General features: G+C 54.9%; 1 protein-coding gene across 1 annotated transcript in view; it reads right to left on the bottom strand.

The window, feature by feature from the left end:
• Positions 1–1,480: 1,480 nt before the first annotated feature.
• MYO7A (myosin VIIA) overlaps positions 1,481–20,888 on the bottom strand; it is a 64,430-nt gene continuing 45,022 nt past the window's right edge. The window contains exons 27-44 of the mRNA XM_006926861.1: positions 19,900–20,070; positions 18,625–18,742; positions 17,755–17,881; positions 16,443–16,612; positions 15,300–15,490; positions 14,483–14,607; positions 13,702–13,859; positions 12,557–12,710; positions 11,195–11,350; positions 10,541–10,646; positions 9,325–9,438; positions 8,152–8,239; positions 7,878–7,984; positions 4,931–5,116; positions 4,396–4,506; positions 3,178–3,261; positions 2,183–2,302; positions 1,481–1,570 (exon numbers count right to left, since the gene is read on the bottom strand). Of these exons, the coding sequence (XP_006926923.1) occupies positions 1,481–1,570; positions 2,183–2,302; positions 3,178–3,261; positions 4,396–4,506; positions 4,931–5,116; positions 7,878–7,984; positions 8,152–8,239; positions 9,325–9,438; positions 10,541–10,646; positions 11,195–11,350; positions 12,557–12,710; positions 13,702–13,859; positions 14,483–14,607; positions 15,300–15,490; positions 16,443–16,612; positions 17,755–17,881; positions 18,625–18,742; positions 19,900–20,070 (2,376 nt within the window). The remainder of the gene's footprint in view (positions 1,571–2,182; positions 2,303–3,177; positions 3,262–4,395; positions 4,507–4,930; positions 5,117–7,877; positions 7,985–8,151; positions 8,240–9,324; positions 9,439–10,540; positions 10,647–11,194; positions 11,351–12,556; positions 12,711–13,701; positions 13,860–14,482; positions 14,608–15,299; positions 15,491–16,442; positions 16,613–17,754; positions 17,882–18,624; positions 18,743–19,899; positions 20,071–20,888) is intronic.

Genomic DNA, 20,888 nt, shown 5'->3' with positions numbered 1-20,888 from the left:
CTTTCTCTGGGCTTCAGCATCCCCATCTATATGATGATGGTATAGGGGCAGGCTACCACAGCACCTTCCTTCTGGCTCAGATATATCCTGGGCTGACTGTGGAGTCATGTGACCATTGGTGAGACAGGGCTGTCTCAGACAGCCACATGGTCATTCCAGAAAGCAGGGCTACCTGGTTCGGGGCCTCCAGTTCGCAACCAGCCCCTCCCTCTCCCACACAGCCAATTGGAGAGAATAGCACTCCCCATGGGCACCTTGTCATTGGGCACCTAAATGCAGATGACCTAAGACACTTGAGTGTGAGGGCAACCAGGATTTGCTTGCTCTGCTTAAGTATTGGAGACCCTGAGGCAGATGACAAACATGCCCACTTCAGGGGGATTCTCCAGTTACTTCTCTTGACACTCATCCCAGCCAAAGCCCCAAATCACACCTTCCTGTCTGAAGCCCCCACCCCAGACCTCCCCAGGTCATGTTTAAACTTGGTCGTTCCATCTGGTCAAAAACATTTTACAGGCACGCACTGGATGTAAGGATTTAACCCAAAGCAGCATTGTCCTTGGGGTTCCTGGTGGTCTCTTGATGAGCCAAGGAGACATTTCTGGCAGGATGCAAGGGCCACTCTGGCTCCACTGGCCCTAGTTAAGGCCCAGAAGCCAGTCCCTCTAGATCCCCAGTCCATGCACATTTACATCCTTATCTCCCAAGCTGATGTCCAACATTTCTCCGCAACCGGTCCCTTTCAAGCACACCTTGGGTTCAGGCACCGCTATCCCCAAACCTGAACCAGCTTGGCCCTGTACACACAGACCAGGGAGATGGTTATACAAGCCACCTGCACACACAAATGGCCCTGTCCAGGCCCCACAATCTTCCCCTCTCTCTGCCCTCCCCACAACAAATACACTCTAGGGCCAGAAGGTGAAACATACGGTTTATGCCCCAAGATCCTCAGGGAGCAGGGGCTCGGCACTCACACTACAATATATAAAAGTGGTCTGTCTCCCTCACCCCAGCTGAGGATCCTGGAGTTTGGGAAATTAAACCAGTTCCTTAGGTGTCAGATATTCTTTGCTGGGTTGGTTTGATTTTGCTCCCAGTATGGAGAACTAGGTTGTCTTCTTGATTCCTGTCTCAGTGGTGCACAGAAAGTGTAAGGAGGTCGCGTGGTAGGGCTGGTCTGAGATGAGAAAAGCATCTAAGGAGAACTGGGTCTAACAACTGGGAAGGCCACAGCAAGCCAGGACCAGATCCAACCCAGGCTCCTCAAGGGCGGCTGGAGGGAAGTTCTGTATTCCAGCTGGGACACCTCACTGGAAGAAGGGCCGGAGGCCGAGCTGGTGCAGTCACTGGTAGCCAGCCAGTCCTTCCTCCCTGCCTGGATGGAATAGTTCTTCCCCCAGCTGCAGAGGTAGCTGATGGGCCTGAGCCAGCTGCTGCCCAGGGAGCAGGCGCAGAGCCAGTGCCACCTCTCCACTGTTCACTTGCCACTCCTGGAGCCCCGCTGTTTGCTCATAGCTGTGAGCATCTGGCTAATATAGGAAGTCAAGAGGTCATCCATCTTGTAGCCCTGGAAACAGTGGTAAGAAGATAAACAGCACACGCTAGGACAGGGCCAGCCCACTCAGACCCAGAACACAGCTCCCAGGAAGCCCTGCAGTAGGCAGAACCCTGGGCAAAGGCAAATCCTTTCCCACTTTGGACTCTGTCTCCCCAGCTGCACAGCTGAAGGGTTGGATTCATCCAGCTACATGTCTAAGGTTCTAAGCTGTTATGACCCCACTTACCTCCTGGGTCCTTCAAATCCTGGATGCCTACCTCTAAGAGTGACTCTGAAGGCTCTACCAGTTGAGTTATGCCTTGGAAGTTGAGCTCAGTCCAGGAGACCTCATTGCTACTGGTTCTACTGTTGAACTCAGGGGCTGAAAGCTCAATTCCCAGATACTGAAGGCACTTAAAACAATAGTTACCAAATGAAGGGTCTGCTCCTCAGCCCCAGATTAAGCCTCTCCCTCAAGACCTAAGCTGAGCCTTAAACTGACCTGACCTTGGCCCCAGCCTAACCCTCGATCCTGATCCAGGCCAAGCAACCCACTCCTCATGTTTGTTCCAAGGGCTGGGAGAGGATGAAGCTGCAGGTGAAGCAGGGGAGCCCACCAGGCCCGGAAGGAAGAGCTCTCACCAGTGACGTCTCACAGAGCAGTTTGCTCCCGCGCACCAGGTTCCCAATGGTGATGTGGAAGTAGGTGTTGCCGCTGCTCCAGTTGGAGATCTTGGTGAAGGGGTGAGTGGTCAAGATGTCCTAGAGGAACAGAAAGTCTGAAGCTGCACAGCCTTGGCCCACCCTCTGGCCTCACTCCCCTTGGCCCCAGCCCATGGACACCACCCATATGACAGGCCTCGGCTCTCAGATAAGAGAAGGGACAAGAAGGTAGAGGACAGCTCTGCCATGGAGCTGCTGTGGCAGGCAGGTGCCTTCCCCCTCCATGCCTTGGTTGCACCGGCTTGCAGGATACCCAGGGAAGTCCAAGAGGCTGTTGGGCACATGGCACTGGGATTGGAAATGTAAGAGGCCTGAAGGAACTGAGATGGGTTTCAATGAGCTGGTCCAGGGGAAGTTTGAGGAAAGCGACAGGAAGACAGGATAGAACCTTGGAGAGCAAGGTAAAGAAGCAGCCCACAGAAGTCTCTGAAGATGACCAAGAGAGAAAAGTGGGCACATGAAGCCAATGGGAAGATGGTGGTCATTGGCACCTGTTGCCAACAGTCCAGGTGTACCCCTCTTGTGCACATGGTAGAACTGTGCTTCCTGGCCCCTTCGGTGAGGACTGCTCTGGCCCATAAATATGAGCAGCAGTTACCCCAGCACAGCCTGCCATCCTGACCAAGACGAGCAGAGAGCATTTTGGAAGGATCAAGTGGATGGCAGCGTCCAATGATGTCGAAAGTCTAAGTACTAAAAAGGGTTCATTGTATTTAGTAATAAGGTATTTGTTAGTAACTCTAGAAAAGCTATTTTGACAGAGCAGTAAGGAAGCAGACAGAGCAAACACAGGCAGCCTCTCAAGATGTGTGGCCAAGAGGGCAGATGAAGTGAAGATGTTGGCTGGCAGGGGCTTTTGTCGGCGTGCAGACAGAGCAGCCTGCCCCCGCCCGCTCTTTCCTGTCAACGCTCACCTTGGTCCTGGGATCAATGAGGCTGACCCCATACTTGTTGATAGCAATTAAGAGGATCTCAGGGAAGTTTGGCTCCGTAGTTTGCTAGTAAAGAAAGCGAAAAATCATCAGATGGGGGACCCAGAGCAGGGGTGCATTTGGGACGGGAATGAATACGTCCCCAGCTAGCATTAAGTCAACCTCTCCTGCTACCTACTTGGTGCCAGGGGTGCAGCGGTGCTGGCAGCCCTGCCACAATCTCACGGTTTCCACCTATGCTGGGCCCTCAGTGCTGCCGAAAATCTCTTAATGGGTCCCCAAATGAGCCCCTTTTCCACCTCCCTAGCAGTGGTTTCATCCCTTCTCTCCTCCTCTAGGAGTCTCTGCTGTCTCCTCTCTCTCAGCCCAAACATCGCTCATCTTTAAAAATCCTCCTCGAACCTGAGACCTGCCTCCAGCTATCTACCTGTTTCCTGCACAGCCAGGCTTCTCTAAAGGCCTCCCTAGGTGTGTAACAAGGCTGTCCTCTCCTCTCCATCTGGACCTGTCCCCTCATCCTCTCAGAGCAGCCTCTTCACCATTCTTCTGCCTCTGGTCTTGCCCCTCAGATCCACCCCCTACCCTCCAGTCAAAATGGGCTTCTGCCCATTATCCTCGTTCAGAACCCTCCAAGGCTGGCCACCACCAGCAGGAGGAAACCCAGCCCCCTTGCCTGCTTGCCAACCTGCCTTTCATCACAATCTGCTCACCTCACACCTTATGCCTGTCCACACTTAACCACTTGCTCTTCCTGCCCAGGCTTGAGCTCTCACACTTCTGGGTCTTTGCTCATGCTAGGCCCTCTGCCAGGAAAACTCTCCCCTGGGTCTTCCAAGAAATCTCAGATATTGCCTCCTCCAGGAGGCCTCCTCAGCCTTCACAGTCTGGGTGGGCCTCCCTGGCTCTGCCGCCTTGACAAAAGCTCCCCACAGTTTATCCTCCATGATTCTGACCTGTTTACACATCTGCCAGGCTGAGCTGCTGGCCCTTCTCTTTCCCAGGACTGAGCCCAGGACTCAGTATTTAGCCGAGATCCTTAGCTGAGACAAGGTTGAAGGGCTTCCCTCATTTCCTTGCCGGGGCCAGCAGCAGAGGCCATCGCTGTTTCCCATAGTCCTGGGGGGGAGTCTCTGTGCCTTCTCATCCCCGCTCCTCACCCCCTTCCTCCTCTCTCAGAAGCTACCCACAGCGTACCTTCACCTCGAAGAAAGCTGAGCCGAAGGTGGGCCACTTGAAGATGAGCTTCAGGAAGGCCAGCTTGGCCTCTTCCTTGGACTTCCCTGCGTGCTTGTTGAAGTAGGCTACGATGGACTGCAGGGGGAGGGTGGGTTAGAGCCCCCTCCCCTGCCACTCCTGTCCCATCCGCACTGTCAGCAGCTGTCATTGGCCTTGGAGAGGGGTCCTGGAGGCCATGAGGGGCTCCCCACTTTATCCCAGTTAATGGACTCCTGGCCTCCCTTTCCTCCCCCAAGCAAGTGGGCCAGAGAGTATCAAGTCGAGTCACTGTGGTAACCAAGACAGGGCAAATTACTGACAAGTGGCCAGCGGAATCCTCTGCCTGAAAGACTGGAGACAATAGCAGGTGGAAGGGAGAATGTGACAGAGACCTTATCAAATACAGGGCCACAGGAGACACTTCCCTGGGCTGCTGGCCAGCACCTGCCCCCTTGACCCCTGGGGTACCCAGGGGGCCATTGCAGGCAGATCCTATTCCCACTGCCTCTGCCATGCTCACCCGCTTCCAGTCATCAGGTGAGACTTGCCGGATGAGGTCCTGGGGCACCAGCTCCCGTAGCAGCTTGGGGATACTGGGGAAGTAAGACTTGTCCTCCTCAAACTTGACTCTATAGATCAGTGCCCCCAACTGCAGCACCTCCTCCCGCGTGCACTTGTGGTAGCCTCGGAGATACTTGGGCAACTCCTGCCAGAGACAGAGCAGTTCACAGGTGGGGAGGGACCTGGAGGAAGCAGGCTTCTTCCCTCCCACTCCAAGGCAGAGTCTACTGCCTTACCCCACATCGAGGCCCACCCACTTCTCCAGCCTCAGCTGACGCTGCTCCTTAAGAGGAGATGGCACAATATAGGGAAGTAGCAATTATGTCTACACAGATTCAGCACATTGCAGTTTGAAAACAGCCCACCTCCCCACCACCTATCTCCCTATTGATAACCATCTATCCATCTACCACCCAGCCATATCGGTCTATCCACTCACATCCATTTCCCATCCATTTCCCCATTTGTCCACGATCAACTCACCCATCCTCCTATCCACCTACCCATTTACTCACCCATCCATAAATTCACTCATCATCCATCCTTCCAGCCATCCATTCACAGAGTCACCCATTCACCTATTCACCAGTCCATCAAGCCAACAAATATTTATTGAGCACCTACTATAAGCCAAGCCCTTTAAGCAACAACATGTACCCTCCCTACTCTCATGGAACTTATAGTCAAGGCAAGAACAGATATTATCACACCAAATCAATGTATAATTCCAGTTTTTGAAGGAATTGTTCTCAGTGCTGTGAGGACATAAAACAAGGTAACCTGATCCAGTCTTCGGGACAGGAAGACTTTCTTTAAGATAAAATGATTGCAAAAAACAATAAGTGTTGGTGAGGGTGCGGAGAAAGGGAACCTTCATACATTGTTGGTGGGATTACAAATTGGTACAGCAGCTATGGAAAACAGTATGGAGGTTCCTCAAAAAATTAAAAATAGATGTACCTTTTGACTCAACAATTGCACTTCTGGGTATTTATCCAAAGAAAACCAAAACAATAATTTGTAAAGATCTATACTCCCCAATATTCATGGCATCACAATTTACAATAGCCAAGATATGGAAGTAACCTAAATGCCCATCGACAGATGATTGGATAAATTATGGTTCATATATACAATGGAATATTACTCAGCCATTAAAAAAATGAAATCCTACAATTTGCAATGACATGGATGGACCTAGAGATTATTATGCTGAGTGAAATAAGTCAGACAAAGATAAATAGCATATGATTTCTCTTATATGTGGAATCTAAGGAACAAAAAGAAGAAACTAATCAAAAACAGACTCACAAATATAGTGGACAATTTGGTGACGGACAGAGGGCAGCAGGGGTTGGGTGGCTGGGAGAATGGGGTGAAGGGTTAAAGAAGTACAAATTGGTAGTTGATAGCTGGTCACAGGAATGGGGAGCACGACATAGGGAATGCAGTTAGCATTAATATGATGGCTAAGTGGAGGGCTAGGGAGGGAGGAAGCAATTGTGGGGATCATTTTATGAACTATATAGTTGTCTAACCACTGTACTGTATACTTGAAACTAATTTAAATAAATGAATTTTTTAAAAAATGATTTAATTCACATCTGAAAGCTCGGTGGGTAAAGAGGGAAAGAACTGTGGGTAAAGAGGGAAAGAACTGTGGGAAGAGCATCCCAGAAGAGAGAACATCACTGAAGCTCTGTGACAGACTTGAAAGTTTGGAAAAATGTACATGGAGTGAACTGAGCAAAGGGATGCTGGATACAAGACAAGGCAGCAACGTAGATAGTGGCACCTCCATGTAGGGCCACAGTCAGGATTTGGGAATAGGAAGGGATATAGGAAGCCACTGAGAGGATCTGGAAAGTATGAGGACCACCCTGTGGAGAATGGATTGAAGGGGGACAAAAACAGAAGGGGGAAATCAGAGAAAAGGTTACTGGCTTCATTCGGATGGTAGGGGTGATGGAGACGTGGATGGATTTGAGAGATCTTCAGGAGATAAAGTCAGGTAAATGATTTAGGATGTGGGAGGTGAGGGAGAGAGAGAGATCAAGGCCGACTTGGGTTTCTTCCTTGTGTCAACTGGTAGTTGACCTCGCCATTCACTAAATGGGCAACGCAGGGTGAGGGTGGGGAGAGGCACGGGGGAGAGGTAGATCCTAGATTTGAATGAGGACAGCCCTTCTGACTCCCAGGCCAGGGTTCACTCTACCATGGCAGCCACCGTCCCACCTCCCCCGCCCTTCCCAACATCCTGGCTTGTCTCTCCCACAGAATGGCAAACCAGCTAGCCCAGAAAAGATCACTGAGTCTGCAGTCACAAAGACCTGGAATCAAACCCGAGTCCCTTTGGCCCTGTTGTCCATATTACATCACTTGATTTCTCTGTGTCTCAGTTTCTCCCTCGGTAAAATGGGAACAACACGCCTACTTCTTGAGGTTTGTTGAGAGGAAAGAATGAGTGAAAAATATCAGACACGTAATAGAGGCTCAACATGTGAGCCTTCCTCCTGCTTCCTGCAAGCACATGTCTGTGCTGGAAAATATTTACAGATTCATCTGAGGCCTCAGATATACCCAACTGTAACAGCAGAACCTTAAATTCAGAGGACAGCCCCTCACCAAGGGAAGGGCCTGAACAGATGGGATTTGGGAGCTCAGAAGAAACAGTCAAGCCCCTGGGGGCTAGAAGGTTGAGAAGATCTGAGAGGTTGGGCCACTGCCGCCACCCACCCACCCCACCACCCACCCTAGAGGGTCCCAGGAGAAATCTCTTCAAGGATGTGCTGTTAGTGGCCCCTCCCCTGGCAAGGAAGGACAGCAGGCCTCTGCTTTCACAGTCACAGCATATAAGGTCGCCATGCGTGGGGGCAACAACAGCAGAGAGGCACTGGGCATATCACCTGGTAATAGTGGAAGATGGAATCGGCCATGGGGTCCTTCCCTGGCACCGTGGTGGTCCACAGCTTCTTCATAAAGAATACTTGGTAGGTGAGCGAGGGCACGATTCCTGTGGCAAAGGGCAGTCAGTCACCTGGAGGGTCTGGGTACAGAGGGGCACCCATGTCCAGCACCAGCCCCTTGGGTACCACCCAGGTGGGCCTTGCGGTGTGGCCCTGAGCCAGCACCCGCCCTGCTCCAGGCCTCAGATGATCCCAGGACCCAGCCTCACATTACCATCCTTGACCGGCCGTGCTTTCTTTATCCAGTCTGTCAAGTGTCGAACGAAGTCGAAGAAGAAGTCGTTCTCAGGGACGCTGATGACCTAAGGACATGGCCATTCTGATCCACTCATTTTAGTTTGAGCAACACTGAGTTTTCTGACTTTCCCACCCAAGGCCCTCCTGGTGGCTCCTTCTCCATAAAGACTCCCACTGGCAACCAGAAGGGCAGAAGAGGCGTCGCATATCAGCCCACCTTGCACCAACGGCACCTACTGAGTGTCTCTAGAATACAATCTGCCTAGAGTGACAATCATTCCATTCAGTCCTTCAGTTAAAACCCACTGAGTGGCACACGAGAGCCCATGGCCGAGAACGAGGCCCTTCCCCCGCCTTAGATATCGTCTGGCATCCATGTCCTGCTCCTCCTGCAGGCTCTCAGCGACCCCGGTCAAGGACCTCACTGAGACTACCTCTGGGTCCCCAGTGTCCGGCACAGGGACAGCCATGAAGTGAGGAGGCAGACATGGACACACAGGGAACTGGGAGCGAGCAGCAGAAGCGGGCATCCGGTCTGCCTGAGCGGGTCAGGAAAGCCCCACGTGGGCAGCGGCTTTCACATTGGGCCTTCGATTCCCATGGACAGAGAAGTGGGGGAGGACTATGTGGGATGGTGGCAGCGGCCTGCCCTCTGGAGTCACACCCACCTAGAGCTGAGTCCCTGCCGTGCGACCTTAGATAAGTTCCCTAACCCTTCTAAGCATGAGTTTTGTGTTCTATTAGGTTGGGATGATCACTCTTCGAGAGTTATTTTGAGGGTTAATTGGCCTCGGCATGCCAGCTGAGGGACCAGATCAAATATGGAAAGTGTCAGGGCAGGGTGAGGAGCCTGGAGCACCCAGAACATAGAGTACCACATGGCTCCCGAGAGTCTGAGCATGCTGTGCAGTGCCTCAGAAGAGAGATTTGGGGGCAGCCGTGACACATGAGGGGGCCATTGCAGGGATATGAGAAGGAGATGGGCACACGCAGATGCTGCGTGCAGGAGTGCCCCTCTCCCCCTCCCCCCTCCCCCTCCTTCCATCTCACTCCTCCCCCACTGCTGCCCCATGAGCTGCCATGGCTCCAGCAAATTTCTCAACAGATAGACCAACAGCAGGCGGATAGAAGGCAACGACCCACCACCCACCTTGTCTGCAATTTTGACAAAGAGGCTGAATCCCTCGGAGGACTTGAGGAGCAGCCGAGCGGCGATGTTCTGGCAGAAGTCCTTGGCCTTAGTGCTGGACTCCACCTCGAAGGCCTGGGGGGTTGGCGGGGTCATCACTTGGCTCTGGCAGGGCCTCTTGAGACCCTCTGGCTGTGACTCCAACTAGACTGAGTCCCCTCCCATGCAAGACAGCCCCGCCCCCCAGGGGGCGCCCTGTGGGTCCAGAACTGGGCACAGTGTTTAAGAAAAGGAAAAGGCAACTCCTGTCTGGGTCTTTCCAGATTGTGTCCTGCCCAGCCCTCCAAACAGGACTCGGCCTTGGCCTTTAAGGTCCTGGCCCTGGCTGGACAAGCATGAGTGATGGCAGAGGCCAGGGGAGCACAGACAGCACCGGTGATTGGAAGGAGAGAGACTGGAGGAAGAGGAAAGCAAATTCCAGAAAAGGGGAGGAGAAAAGATAGAGGGGAAGCAGCCCAGACTGGGGTGGGAGGAATCGAAGAGGAAAGCAAATTCCAGAAAAGGGGAGGAGAAAGCAGCCCACACTGGGATGGGAGGAATCAGAGAGTCTGGGGAAGTTCGGATGGAGGGAGAAATGCAACTGAGGGCAGTGGGGAGTGGGGGGACCTGCTCTATGGAACCTTCCACTGGAGGAGACAGGAAAGGATCTTAGAAAGTTTTTCTGTCTTTGTGACAGGAATCCTATCGTGGCATTTCTGAGTCTTGTCTCTAGACAAGTTTTAAAACTGCTTTTCGAGCTAAAAGTTTTGATGTTGGGCTCGTTTATCTGAATGAGATAGGAAGGGGTCTGTAAGAAAGTGGGCTCAAGGCAGTAGGGGAGGCCTGGGGCAGGGGGCAGGCGGGCCTATGCCCAGGAACAGAGCTGGCGTCAGGGAGGCGGCACAGGCGTAGAGCTCGGCTCAGAGGGAGGAAGCGCTTCTCTCTAAGGAAGGCTCCTCAGAGAGAGGGAGACATGACCTCAGGCTGCTCAAGGAGGCTGGAGGTTGGACCAGGAAGCCAGGGGCTCCTGACCCGGGGAGTCTGTGGCCTCTTGACTGAGCCCTGACTCCACCGTGGGCAGGAGGATGGAGGCAAGTGTGGGAATGGCAAGAGAGAAGCATCAGGTCTGCTCCCTGTGTCCCCGAGGGAGTCTGGTCACTCAGGGGCATCCACGGACCAAGAAGCCAGCAGCCCTCACCTCGTCAGTGTCGTCAGGAAAGTAGACCTTGTGGAAAATCTGGGTGGTTTTGTGCTGGATGGCCTCCACCTCCACCAGGTGTGGGGGATACTTCCGGGACCCATTTCTAAACACCATGAGGTGGGGAAAAGAGAGAAGGACAAAGTCAGGAACCTGTGGGTTCGTGGGGCCAGGGGTAGCAAGGAACAGAGGGAACTTTCAGAGACAGACCCACTTCTATTCCCTGTCCATCACTTCCTACCAGGCGACAGTCACTTAACTTCTGAGAGCCTCCAGTTGCTCTTCTGTACAATGGAATACCAGCACCCACCACATAGGGCTGTGGAGGGGACCAAACGAAGCAAAGGATGCAAGTGAGCTTCGTGGAGTGCAAAGTTCAGTCAGGTGTCTGCCTCCCCAGCAGACTCGAAGGTGTGAGCCAAGCCCTTCTAAGCAGCCAGACTCTGGAAATGTGTCCAGAATGGGCAGTGAGCACTGCAACCTTTGTTTAGCTGGCAGCTGTGGTATCCCAGGGATGGGCCCTGACTGCTGTGCGGTCATGCCCTTATCCCCAAGGGACTTGTCCCACAAGCTCATGTGGCCGGGAGCCCATCCCAGTGCCTGCCCCCACCAAGCTCTGTGCCCGCTGCCTCTGCCCCATGCAGGTGTCCGTACCTTAGGGCTTTCTGGAGCCGCTGCAGGCAGTCGATGGCGAGTGGGCAGTGCTTGCGGGACTGCAGGAAGCGCTGTACGTGGGGCAGGAGGATGTTGCTGGGCGGGAAGAGGCCTGTGCACAGCCAGAGCAGCTCCCAGCCCCGTTCCTCGCTATACCTGCAGGAGGAGGTGTGGTGTCCAGCAAGGGTACAAGGGTCTGAGCACCCCCAGTGGCCACACACCCCTCGGCTCCTCACCATGGTAGCCCATGGTATAGCACATGCCCTGATCCCCACCCGTGTCTGAGGACCAACATGGGCCCACTTTCCTGACCATTACTGCTGGTCAGCCAACCTGTGCAGGGCCACATGGCTGTGTCGTTGCCAGCCACATAGAGATGATCTGCTCATGCCAGAACGAAAATCAGCTATGTCGCCAAGCGCTTCGTTTGGTTCAGCTAAGATTGTTTTTCTTAGCAAGACTTTCCTTTGAAAGAAGCAGTATGTGACTTATATTCTGGCAGAAGCTCTTCAGCTCATCTATTCCTTGAGTAGCACTGAATTTGACCAGCCCCTGGGCTCCCTCAGGCACCAATGGGAGCTGCTTGGGACAGACAGGAGGGAAGCTTGGAAGGCTTTTAGAAGGAGGTGGCATTTGGGGTTTGAAGGATGAGACAAATTCTGATACGCAAAGGAGATGAAAGGTTTTCCTGGCTGTGGGCGCAGCATGCACAAAGGTTTGTCAGTGTGAAAAGATCTGATGTATGGCTCGATGGTGGATTTGAGTAAGAGATGTAGAAAGTGCCAAGGCTCGGGACGGAGTTGGGAGTCTAGGCCTAAGGGAAGATGGTGGGGCATCTCTCAGGCTCTGAGACTAGCTCAAGCCTGACTTCTCACTCCTGCCATGGTCTGCCCAACAGGGAGGAGAAGGTGACACCCTCTGGGGCCCAACACCTTTAGGCCATGAGATTTCAGCCAGAGCTTCCAAATGACAGCCAGCCCAGCACAGGCCAGGGATGAGACACTTGCTCAAGAGCTGAACCTGCAGGCAGCTGGTGTAGTCTGGGGTGGGGGAGGCGGAGGTCCACAGGAGGCCCAGGCAGGGAGTGACAGGAAATTAGAAGGAGCTGGGTCTGTTAGACTTGGAGGACAGACTCAGAAGGCACAGCCACCACCTCTTGGTTCTTGACCCCCCTGAGACAGAGCTAAGACGTGAGGGGGCCTGAGCGAGAGAGGACCGCGGCCAGGCAGAGCCAGTGCTGCTTTGGGAGGGAGGGAGCTCCCCATCACAAAGGGTGCATGACCTTTAAGATTCCCTTCAGCTGGGAGCACTAGGGGTGGGGGTGGGGGGCTACGCCTCACCTGCCCATGACTCCAGGCTCACCTGATGTGGTTGTCAGTCAGCTGCTTCAGGATCTGCACATACACCTCGTCCTTGAGGGGTTCAGCCTTCAGGGCGCCCTCAAAGATCTGGTCAGTGAGCTCGTTGACGGAGCGCGTCCTCTTGGATGGGTAGTCGCCCATGTACTTGAGCATGGGTGGGGAGCCGTCAAGGAAGTGCTCATGGCTGAGGGGGAGCGCTGGCCTGGGAAGCAGGAGGCTACCTCTCCTACAGGGCCTGCCTCCTGATCGTGTGGCCCTGGGTTCAGGCCTCTCACTCAGGAAATAGGCATGATCTGCCCACCCTACTCTCCATGCCCACCACCCACCTTCTCTCCTCAATCCTCTAGCTGCCTCCTCAGGCTCCCAACCCCCTATCCAAAGTCTTCACAGCAACCAGGATGCACTGTCCAAATCACTAATCTGACTGTGCCATCCCTTGACCAGTGGTTCCCCATGGCCTTGGGACACAACCCAAGCTTCTTAACAGGACTCGGGGACCCTACATGAGTCAGCCCATGTCTTTGGGTTCCCTTCTTGAATCTGCCCTCCAGCAGGCTGAATTATCTTGTGCCCTCAAAACAGCCCTGCTCGGTTTTGCCTCAGGGGCTTTGTGCACGCTGCTCCCTCCGTCTGGAACTCCCCCACTCTCCTCCCCTTTGGCTGCCTAAGGCCTACTCAGTTTTCAGGTCTCAGCCTGGATACCACTTCCTCCAGGAAGCCCTCCTCCAAGGCCGAGTCAGGTCTCTGTGCTGCTGGCCCTATCAGAGCACTGACCCCAGTCAGCATATCTCCCCTCTTAAATATAGGCACTATGAGGCCAGAGACGAAGTCTGGTCACCTCCGTGTCTCCACACCTGGTTCAGCTCATGGCACAGTACACATCTGTCAACCAAATGACAGGGTCAGGGGAGATAATGGGTAAGGTGACCACTTATACACTGTGAGATATCAGACACGTGGATGGAGCCAGTCCCTCAGCATCCCTCCCTCCACATCTCCCCAAAACCCAGCTGGGCGCTCAGAAGGAAGTAGGTATCTAGATGAAAACTCTAAAGGCAAGGTCCTGACACCACCCCACCCTGAAGTCCCCTCCCTGTGGCCTCTTCCCCGACCCTTCGTGTCGCCCATCCTCATGGGTTCGGATATCGATGAAGGCCATGCAGGCCTCCTGCGAGAGCTCCTCGCTGCCCAGGATTTTCTTGAGCAGTGCCTGCTTGAGCGGTTCCCGTGTGTGGCTCCACAGCCGGTCCTTGCCTCGGGCCTTGGACACCATCACACGGCTCAGTGTGTGCTTGGGCGGGGGCCTGACACCACAAAGGGACAGTTAGCATTGATGCCCAGGTTGTGAGACTTCGTCCCCATCCCTCCCTGTGCCTGGAGGCCGAGAACGGGGCCCTGCTTCGCCCTGTGGACCTGGGGTAAGTCACAAGCCCTTTCTGGGCCTTAATTTCTCAGCTGGAAAACAGAAATATGAAGATGCTGGCTGTGCCCCAGCCACTGCTGCCCCCTCCCCGGCCTCCTCACTCACGTTCCTCTCTGCTCCCGCCTTGGCATGTCCTGCCTGCAGCACTCCTCCACCCCAACTCACCCCCTGCATAGCTCAACTCAGATGCCACCTCCTCCAGAAAGCCTCCCCTCTGTCCCCAGCAGTCCCATCACAATACTGGGCACACAGAAACACAGCTGCCTGGTTTCGTGCCCGCCTCCCCACCAGGACTGAGAATTGTGTGTGCCTAAGATGCCACCTAAGACTGCAGTCACAATCTCTTAAATGAAGAGAAGGGTCATCTCAATGGACAAAAACTGCCCTTTGGCTCCCTCTGACCTCATAGGTGAGGGCATCACAAAACAACCCCGCCTCGCTGACCAGAGTCGCAGAAGCCTGCAGCTGGCCATCCCGGGGCCCCCTCTCCCCTTTCCCTGTCACCTGAAGTAGTCGTAGGAAAATTCTTCCAGCGTGTAAGGCTTGGTGCGCACCTCAGGCTCCGGCGTTCGCAGCTGCAGGAGCCGGATGACATCCTGCCTCTGGTCGGGGGTCATGGTGACCAGGGCCTAGAGACCGAGGGACAGGAGGCTGAGGTTAGCTCTCCACTGGGGGCTCATGGAATCAATGTGGTAGAGCCTGGAGCCTTCTGGACTAGGGCTGGGGAGACTGTGGCTGTGGGGGTGCACCCTGTGCCCTATTCTGACCCTGGGAGTCCCTTTGTTCTTTTTGATTTCTGAAGTTATTGCTACCTCCATCGTGCTGGGCTCAGAACCCTTCCCTTGGTGCTCTGTGTCTGAACCAGGTTGGGTCAGTCAGAAAGCCAAGACAAGGCAGGGGACACAGTGTGAGAACTGCCCAGTGAACAGAGCCTGGCTCAGGAGCTGCCTGGAAAACTGAACTCTGAGCCTCAGTGTTGCACCCGAGGGGGCTGCAGGAGCACCGGGGCCTCTCTTCCCAGCTCTCCGCTCTCATCGTCCTTTCAGACAGAGCAAGGCGATGCCCCTGCCCCACTCTCCTCCCATCCCCACCCCAAGCGGTTCCTCATCTAATGCAGTTTTAGGCCCCTCTCCATCTCATATAGGTTTGATAGTTGCCCTAACTTTAAGTTTGTGGTCCCATAAGACCCCCAGATCGTCTTCACAGAAGCTGCAGACCAGGAGTCTATTGTGATCCCTCACTCCATTTTATAGACATGGGAAGAAGACTAAGAGGTGTCCAGGGGAGCGTCCCATCCATCTGCCACCTCCAGGCCACATACCACAATCTCCCGCGGTGGCATGGTGACAGTGGGCATGACATACACACAGTCAGTGGGGAAGTCCCCACGCTGCTTGGTCCGCTCATTGATGCCACAGGCCCAGCCCGAGTTCATGACCTGCTCGCCTGTGTCATGGTCCAGGATGATGAGGTCTCCCTTGGCAAAGCTGAGGAAGCCTGACTCCTCGCCCGCTGGGAGGCACAGGTGAACGGGACCACATGGGGGCAGAGAGAGAGGCTGGGTTGGCACATCTTTATTTAGGTTGATGACCTATAAGCTGTTCCTCCCCACTGAATGAATAACTGACGCCCTGTCCTACTCATGTCTGCTCACTGGTCACCCTGCCTCCACCTTGCCCTCCACACAGACATGGCCATCACAATGGGCCACTCGTCTGCTCAGAAAGCCTTCTGTGGCTCCCCATTGCCCTAAGGATAAAGCCCATTCTCCTTGACATGCTCGGAAGGCCTCACGTGAAGCTGGCCTTCCTGACCTCCTGACCTCCTGACCTCACTTCTTTCCCCTCCTCCCTCGCCTCACCCATTCCAGCCAAACCAGGCTCTGCAGTTCTCAGACACACCTGCTTTCCCCAGCCTCTGTGCTCAGTCCCGCTCTCCTCTCTGCCTCGCTCCCTCACGCACATTCCTCCCTGAACCCCGGGCTGCGTGGAGCCCGTCCTCCGGGCTCCCACAGCCTCTGGGTTTCCCTGGTCACTGTGCTGTCGCAGGGACTGTCACTGTCTGTTCCCACCCCCTCTCTCCACTGAGGGCAGGGACAAGGTCTATTTCCTCTCTGCCCAGGGCCCAGAAGGGAGCCGTAATTGCTGTCATCATTTGAAGATGGTGGGTATTCGGGGAACACAGGAGGAACCCCTGATCTCACCTGACTAAGGTGACAGATGATAAGTATTGAAGATGAAGGAAGTATTAAATATGGAGAAAAGAAAAGAGAGAAAAGATTGCCCACAGAGCACAGAAGGCAGGCACAGACTTTAGGTATTTGGTCCAGTTGGAACCAAGGGCGTCTGGGGAAGGATGAGTAACAGGCACTAGCAGCTTGAATGCCAGGCCAAGGCTAAGGTGTGTGATCTGACTGATATCCCTGACCCCCAGTACCTGGCAGCCCATGCCAGGAGCCACTCACCAGGGTTGGGGTTGTCCTGCAAGGCCACCACATACTTGGACCTCTTTCGGAGCCCCTCCAGAAAGGTGACCACTAGGTCACGGATATCCTCGGCATTGCTGGAGGTGAAGGTGTACTCATCCCCCTTGATGGTGGCCAGTGTGAAGCTGGGGGCTGTCAGTTTGGCTCCCCTGCAGGACCAACATGGAGAACAGGGCCCAGCCGGGGTCAGTCCTGCCCAGCCCGAGTGAGGTGCAGCACAGCCCAAGTCAGAGCAGCCCAGCGAGAGCAAGACACGGCACTCCCTGAAGGAGACCAAGGCCAGCTTAGTCGGACGTGGCTTGGCCAGAGAGAGGCTGGCCCAGCCAGGGTGAGACTTAGCTCAGCTCAACCTGTCAGACATGGCCTGGCCAAAGTCACACATGGTCAGAGGGAGGCCGGCAGTGGCCCAGACCACTTTCCCTTTGCTGTCTAATTCTTATTTACCCTTTAGGTCTCAGTTTAGATACCCCTTCCTCCAGGAAGCCTTCCCTGCCTTTCCACAGCCCTTATCACATGGGTCCTGCTGTCACATGGCCTGTTCAATATCCATCTTCCCTCTCAACATAAGCTTCAACAGGATAAGGACTATCTTGTCACCACTGCATCCCTTGTGCCTAGCACTTGCCTGCTCGGAGGGGATCATGGCCCAACGCTGGCCCACATCAGACACAGCCCCAGATGGGGAAGGCCCTGCTGTGAATGCCAGCGTGTTCCAGGAACCCACCCCCAACCTTGTTCCCATGTGCATTGTACTTTGCAGTGTGCAAAGAACTCTCCCACTGAGTGTTGTGTGCATTCTTCACCATGTTACTAAGGAAAGTACTAAGACCTCATTTTAGGGATGAGGACATGGAAATGAGTCCACCCAGGCTCCTGAACCCAGGCCAGGTTCCTTCCATACACACCCGACTGCCCCTGACTGTCCTAACTACTCTCGCCCATCTTGGAACAACACTAATGCACTGTAGAGACCCTCCTCCATCCCCGTTGGGAGGGAGGGGCCCGAGGGGTCTGCACAGTGCCACACGAACTGCTCAGTTACATGCGACCAGGACAGGCCACTGCGTGCCTCTGCACCTCGGTGATGTCCTCTGTGAGGCGGAGACTCCCCTCAAAGGCCCCGTGACAGACAGGAAGGCTCCGGGAGTCCTCTCCTTCCCCTTCTGTGTCTCCATCTGCCCCTCACTTCAGACAGGGCCCCAATTGAGTCCCGCCCCCTCCATGGTCTTTGTGCAGCTTTGACAACTCCCTGCTCTGCACTGAAGTGGGGCGTGCAAGGGCTGGGACTAACCTACTGCTAGACACGGCCATGATCTCGGGGAAGGACAGCTCCAGAAGCACCTGCTCCTGCTCATCCACGAAGTAGACCCCTGTCCAGTTGACGGCCACAATGACGTCATTCTTGGGGAGGCTGGGGCCTGGGGCAGAGACCGAGGCACTGAGAGGGAGGCCTCCGCCCCCAGGTCCCAGCCCTTCCCATCCTCACAACCGCCAGGGTGGGGAGTAGATGGATTTCCCATTTGACAGATGGGGAAACTGAGCCTCAGAGAGCACAACCTCCTTGGAAGCAAAAGCCCAGAGTGTGGCGGGAAGAGGGTGCTGAAACCAGGGCACTGGGCGTGAGTCCTGTCCCTGCCACTGGTCTTTGTACAAGTCCTCGCCCTGCAGTGATGCGGAGTGTGGGGAGGGCTTGGACTCATGGAGACCCAAGGTCCCCGCAAGCCTGGTATTTGGTGATTCCATGAAGCCTGGCACCAGTTACGGGGCATGGCACCAAGCAGGTGCCCCAAACGACAGCCCGAGGACGGCTGAGCTAACGACTCGTGCAGGCTTGTGTCAGCTACATCCACTGTCAGCTGCACGGAGTCAGCCCAGACCGTACTCTGGGCTACCTTCCTCTATGGGTGTTTTAATGATCTCAATACTCATTCAGTTATTCCACCCAATGCGCTGCTGAGCACCTACTATGTGTCACAGACCCTGACTAGACCGAGGAAAATAGGCCCACTCAGCGCCCTGGCCCGGAGAGACCAAGTGGCTCTGCAGGCAGGAGCCTGGCTGACTGGGGCAACTGGCTCAGGGCATCTCCTCCCCATGCCGTGGGCTGGAGCCAGGGAGTGAGAGAGGGAGCAGGGCATGGAGGCAGGAGGGCTGGGGGTACCTGAGAATTTGTAGGCTTCATAAAACCTGGAGAAAAGCAAGGGCCACTTGAAACGGGCATAATTGACCACATCCTCTTTGACCTTCTGGGAATCAGTTCTCCTCTGGGCATAAATCCCCTGGAGGGGGACAGACAGGGGACAAAAAGACATTATACACTCTCATCTGGAAATCAAATGTCCCCGCCCTGAGGCCAGGGCTTGGACGCATGGAGGCCCAGGTCCGTGGTGCCCTCCTGTGCATTGTGTGCCTCGTCCCATTCCATCAGCCCCCAGCCACCCTGTCGCTTGTCTTTCTCTTACTCCATCGACATCAGTGAGCACTTACTAGGGAAGCATGGGTGCCCATCCCCCACATACAACAGGGAGCTCCCAACTCAGCAGAGTGACTGAAAAGCCCACAATTCTAGCCAGTGCAGGTTCAGGGAAGGGATGGGCTTTAGCAGCTGACCAAGTGTGATGGAGAGATTGCCAAGGATAGCGACGGAGGGGTGAAAAGGGAGAACTCACATCTCTTCTGGAGGGAAGGCGAGGGCCTTAGGGGTGAGCCGGGCCTAGATGTAGAGGGGGTGCAGAGAGCCTTCAGGGAGGGGTGGAGGCTTGTGGGCAGCTCACTAGAGAAGGCAAAGAGCTGGGTGGGGAGAGGCTGTGTGGTAAAGGGTTAGAGACTGCTGATCTGTGAGGTCCTCTGGCAGCTTGTGTGCAAAGACGATTCTGCTCTTACACCACCAGGGTCTGGAGATCTACCACTCCAGCCTCACCAGGCCACCCCCGCTCTGCTTGGGCAGCTTCTTAGCCTGGAAGGGAGCTACACAGGGTGGGTCATGGGCCTGGGGTCACAAGCAAAGAGGTCAAGGGGACCTATACCTAAAGTCTCCAAGGCAGGAAGTTGGGCTGGAGTTCTTATAGGCAGAAAAGAGGGTGCCCTTCCTAGAAGCTCCCCCAGCATGCACCAACACTCCTGAGCTGTAGCTCTAGTAAGTGCCTGTGCAAGGCCAGGAGTGGGGACGCCCAGTTCTCCTGGACCATGGCTTCCCTCATGAGGCCGCAGGGCTGGATGCAATCCATCTCTGCGTCCCTAGCACCCAGCCCAGAGCAGATGACAGAAGACATGAGAGAACTGATGTCCATGGTGGAGAGTCTTCTGGGAAAGACCAAGGGTGCTACCCTGTCCCCCAGCAGCCCATGGACGGACATGTCAGGTGAGAGCTGTGACTCTTTTGATTGCCCAGATCACCAGAGAGCCCCTCCTTCAAGACCTCTCCCAGCTCTCCTACCTTCTTGTGGGCAGCGATGGCCAGCTGGGCCCACTTCTCCAGCGTCTTCAGGGTTGTGATCTCGCGGTCAGGGATGTAGGTGGGCACGAGGTTCAGGAGGCGCTCCAGAATCATCTCGGAGCCATAGTCCACAAAGTACTGCTGGGAGGCCAGCTCAGCCAGGTCATCCTCCTAGGGCGGGTGGGGGTGTCATCCTCCTAGGGTGGGTGGGGGGATCTCACCCTCCTAGATTAGGTGGGTGTGTGTCTTCCTCCTAGGGTGGGTCGGGGTGTGTCATCTTCCTAGTTGGGTGTGTGTGTAGAGAGAGCTCATTCACACACCCTCTGGGAAGCCACTGAAAACCCCAGGACCCTGCCTCCTGTACCTCCCAGACCCTGGCCTGTGCTCTCACTCATTCACCAGGAGCTCTTGTCTGCTTAGTGAAACCCTGAGCTCCCTAAGGCCAGGACCACACTCTTGCCTTCTCCTGGGTCCCCTAAGCACCAGGGACACCAGAGCTGATCCAGAGAGACCAGCCGGCCCTTTGGTGAGGGAAGTGTATCACTGTTACCTTCTCCATCACCATCCCTACACCCACGCTGGACAAAGTATTGAACAACTCAAAGGCTATAATGCAGAAGCTTCAGAGTTAGGTGGGCACTGGGCATTTGCCCCTTCTCTGCCTGAGGCTGGTGCACGGCAGGCCCAGTGATGCCTGCCTGGGGCTCCCCGGGCTCTGACAGCAGGGGCAACAGGAAAAAGCTCTTGGGTGCCTTGAAAGCAGTAGATATCTTCCAATTAATTCAAAGTATTTCAGAATTTTAGCAGCTGATATGGCTGTACTAATGAATATCTGCTTACCACAGCCACCACCACCGCCACCGTCACCGTCACCACCATCACCACCACCACCGCCACCGTCCCCAACAACACCACTGTCACTACCTCCACCAGCGCCACCACCACCACCACCACCACCACCACCACCAACCATCCCTTTCATTTCCATC

Source organism: Pteropus alecto, unplaced genomic scaffold, assembly GCF_000325575.1.
Source record: "Pteropus alecto unplaced genomic scaffold, ASM32557v1 scaffold7, whole genome shotgun sequence".
Taxonomy (NCBI): Eukaryota; Metazoa; Chordata; class Mammalia; order Chiroptera; family Pteropodidae; genus Pteropus; species Pteropus alecto.
This window is presented reverse-complemented; position numbering and strand designations above follow the sequence as displayed.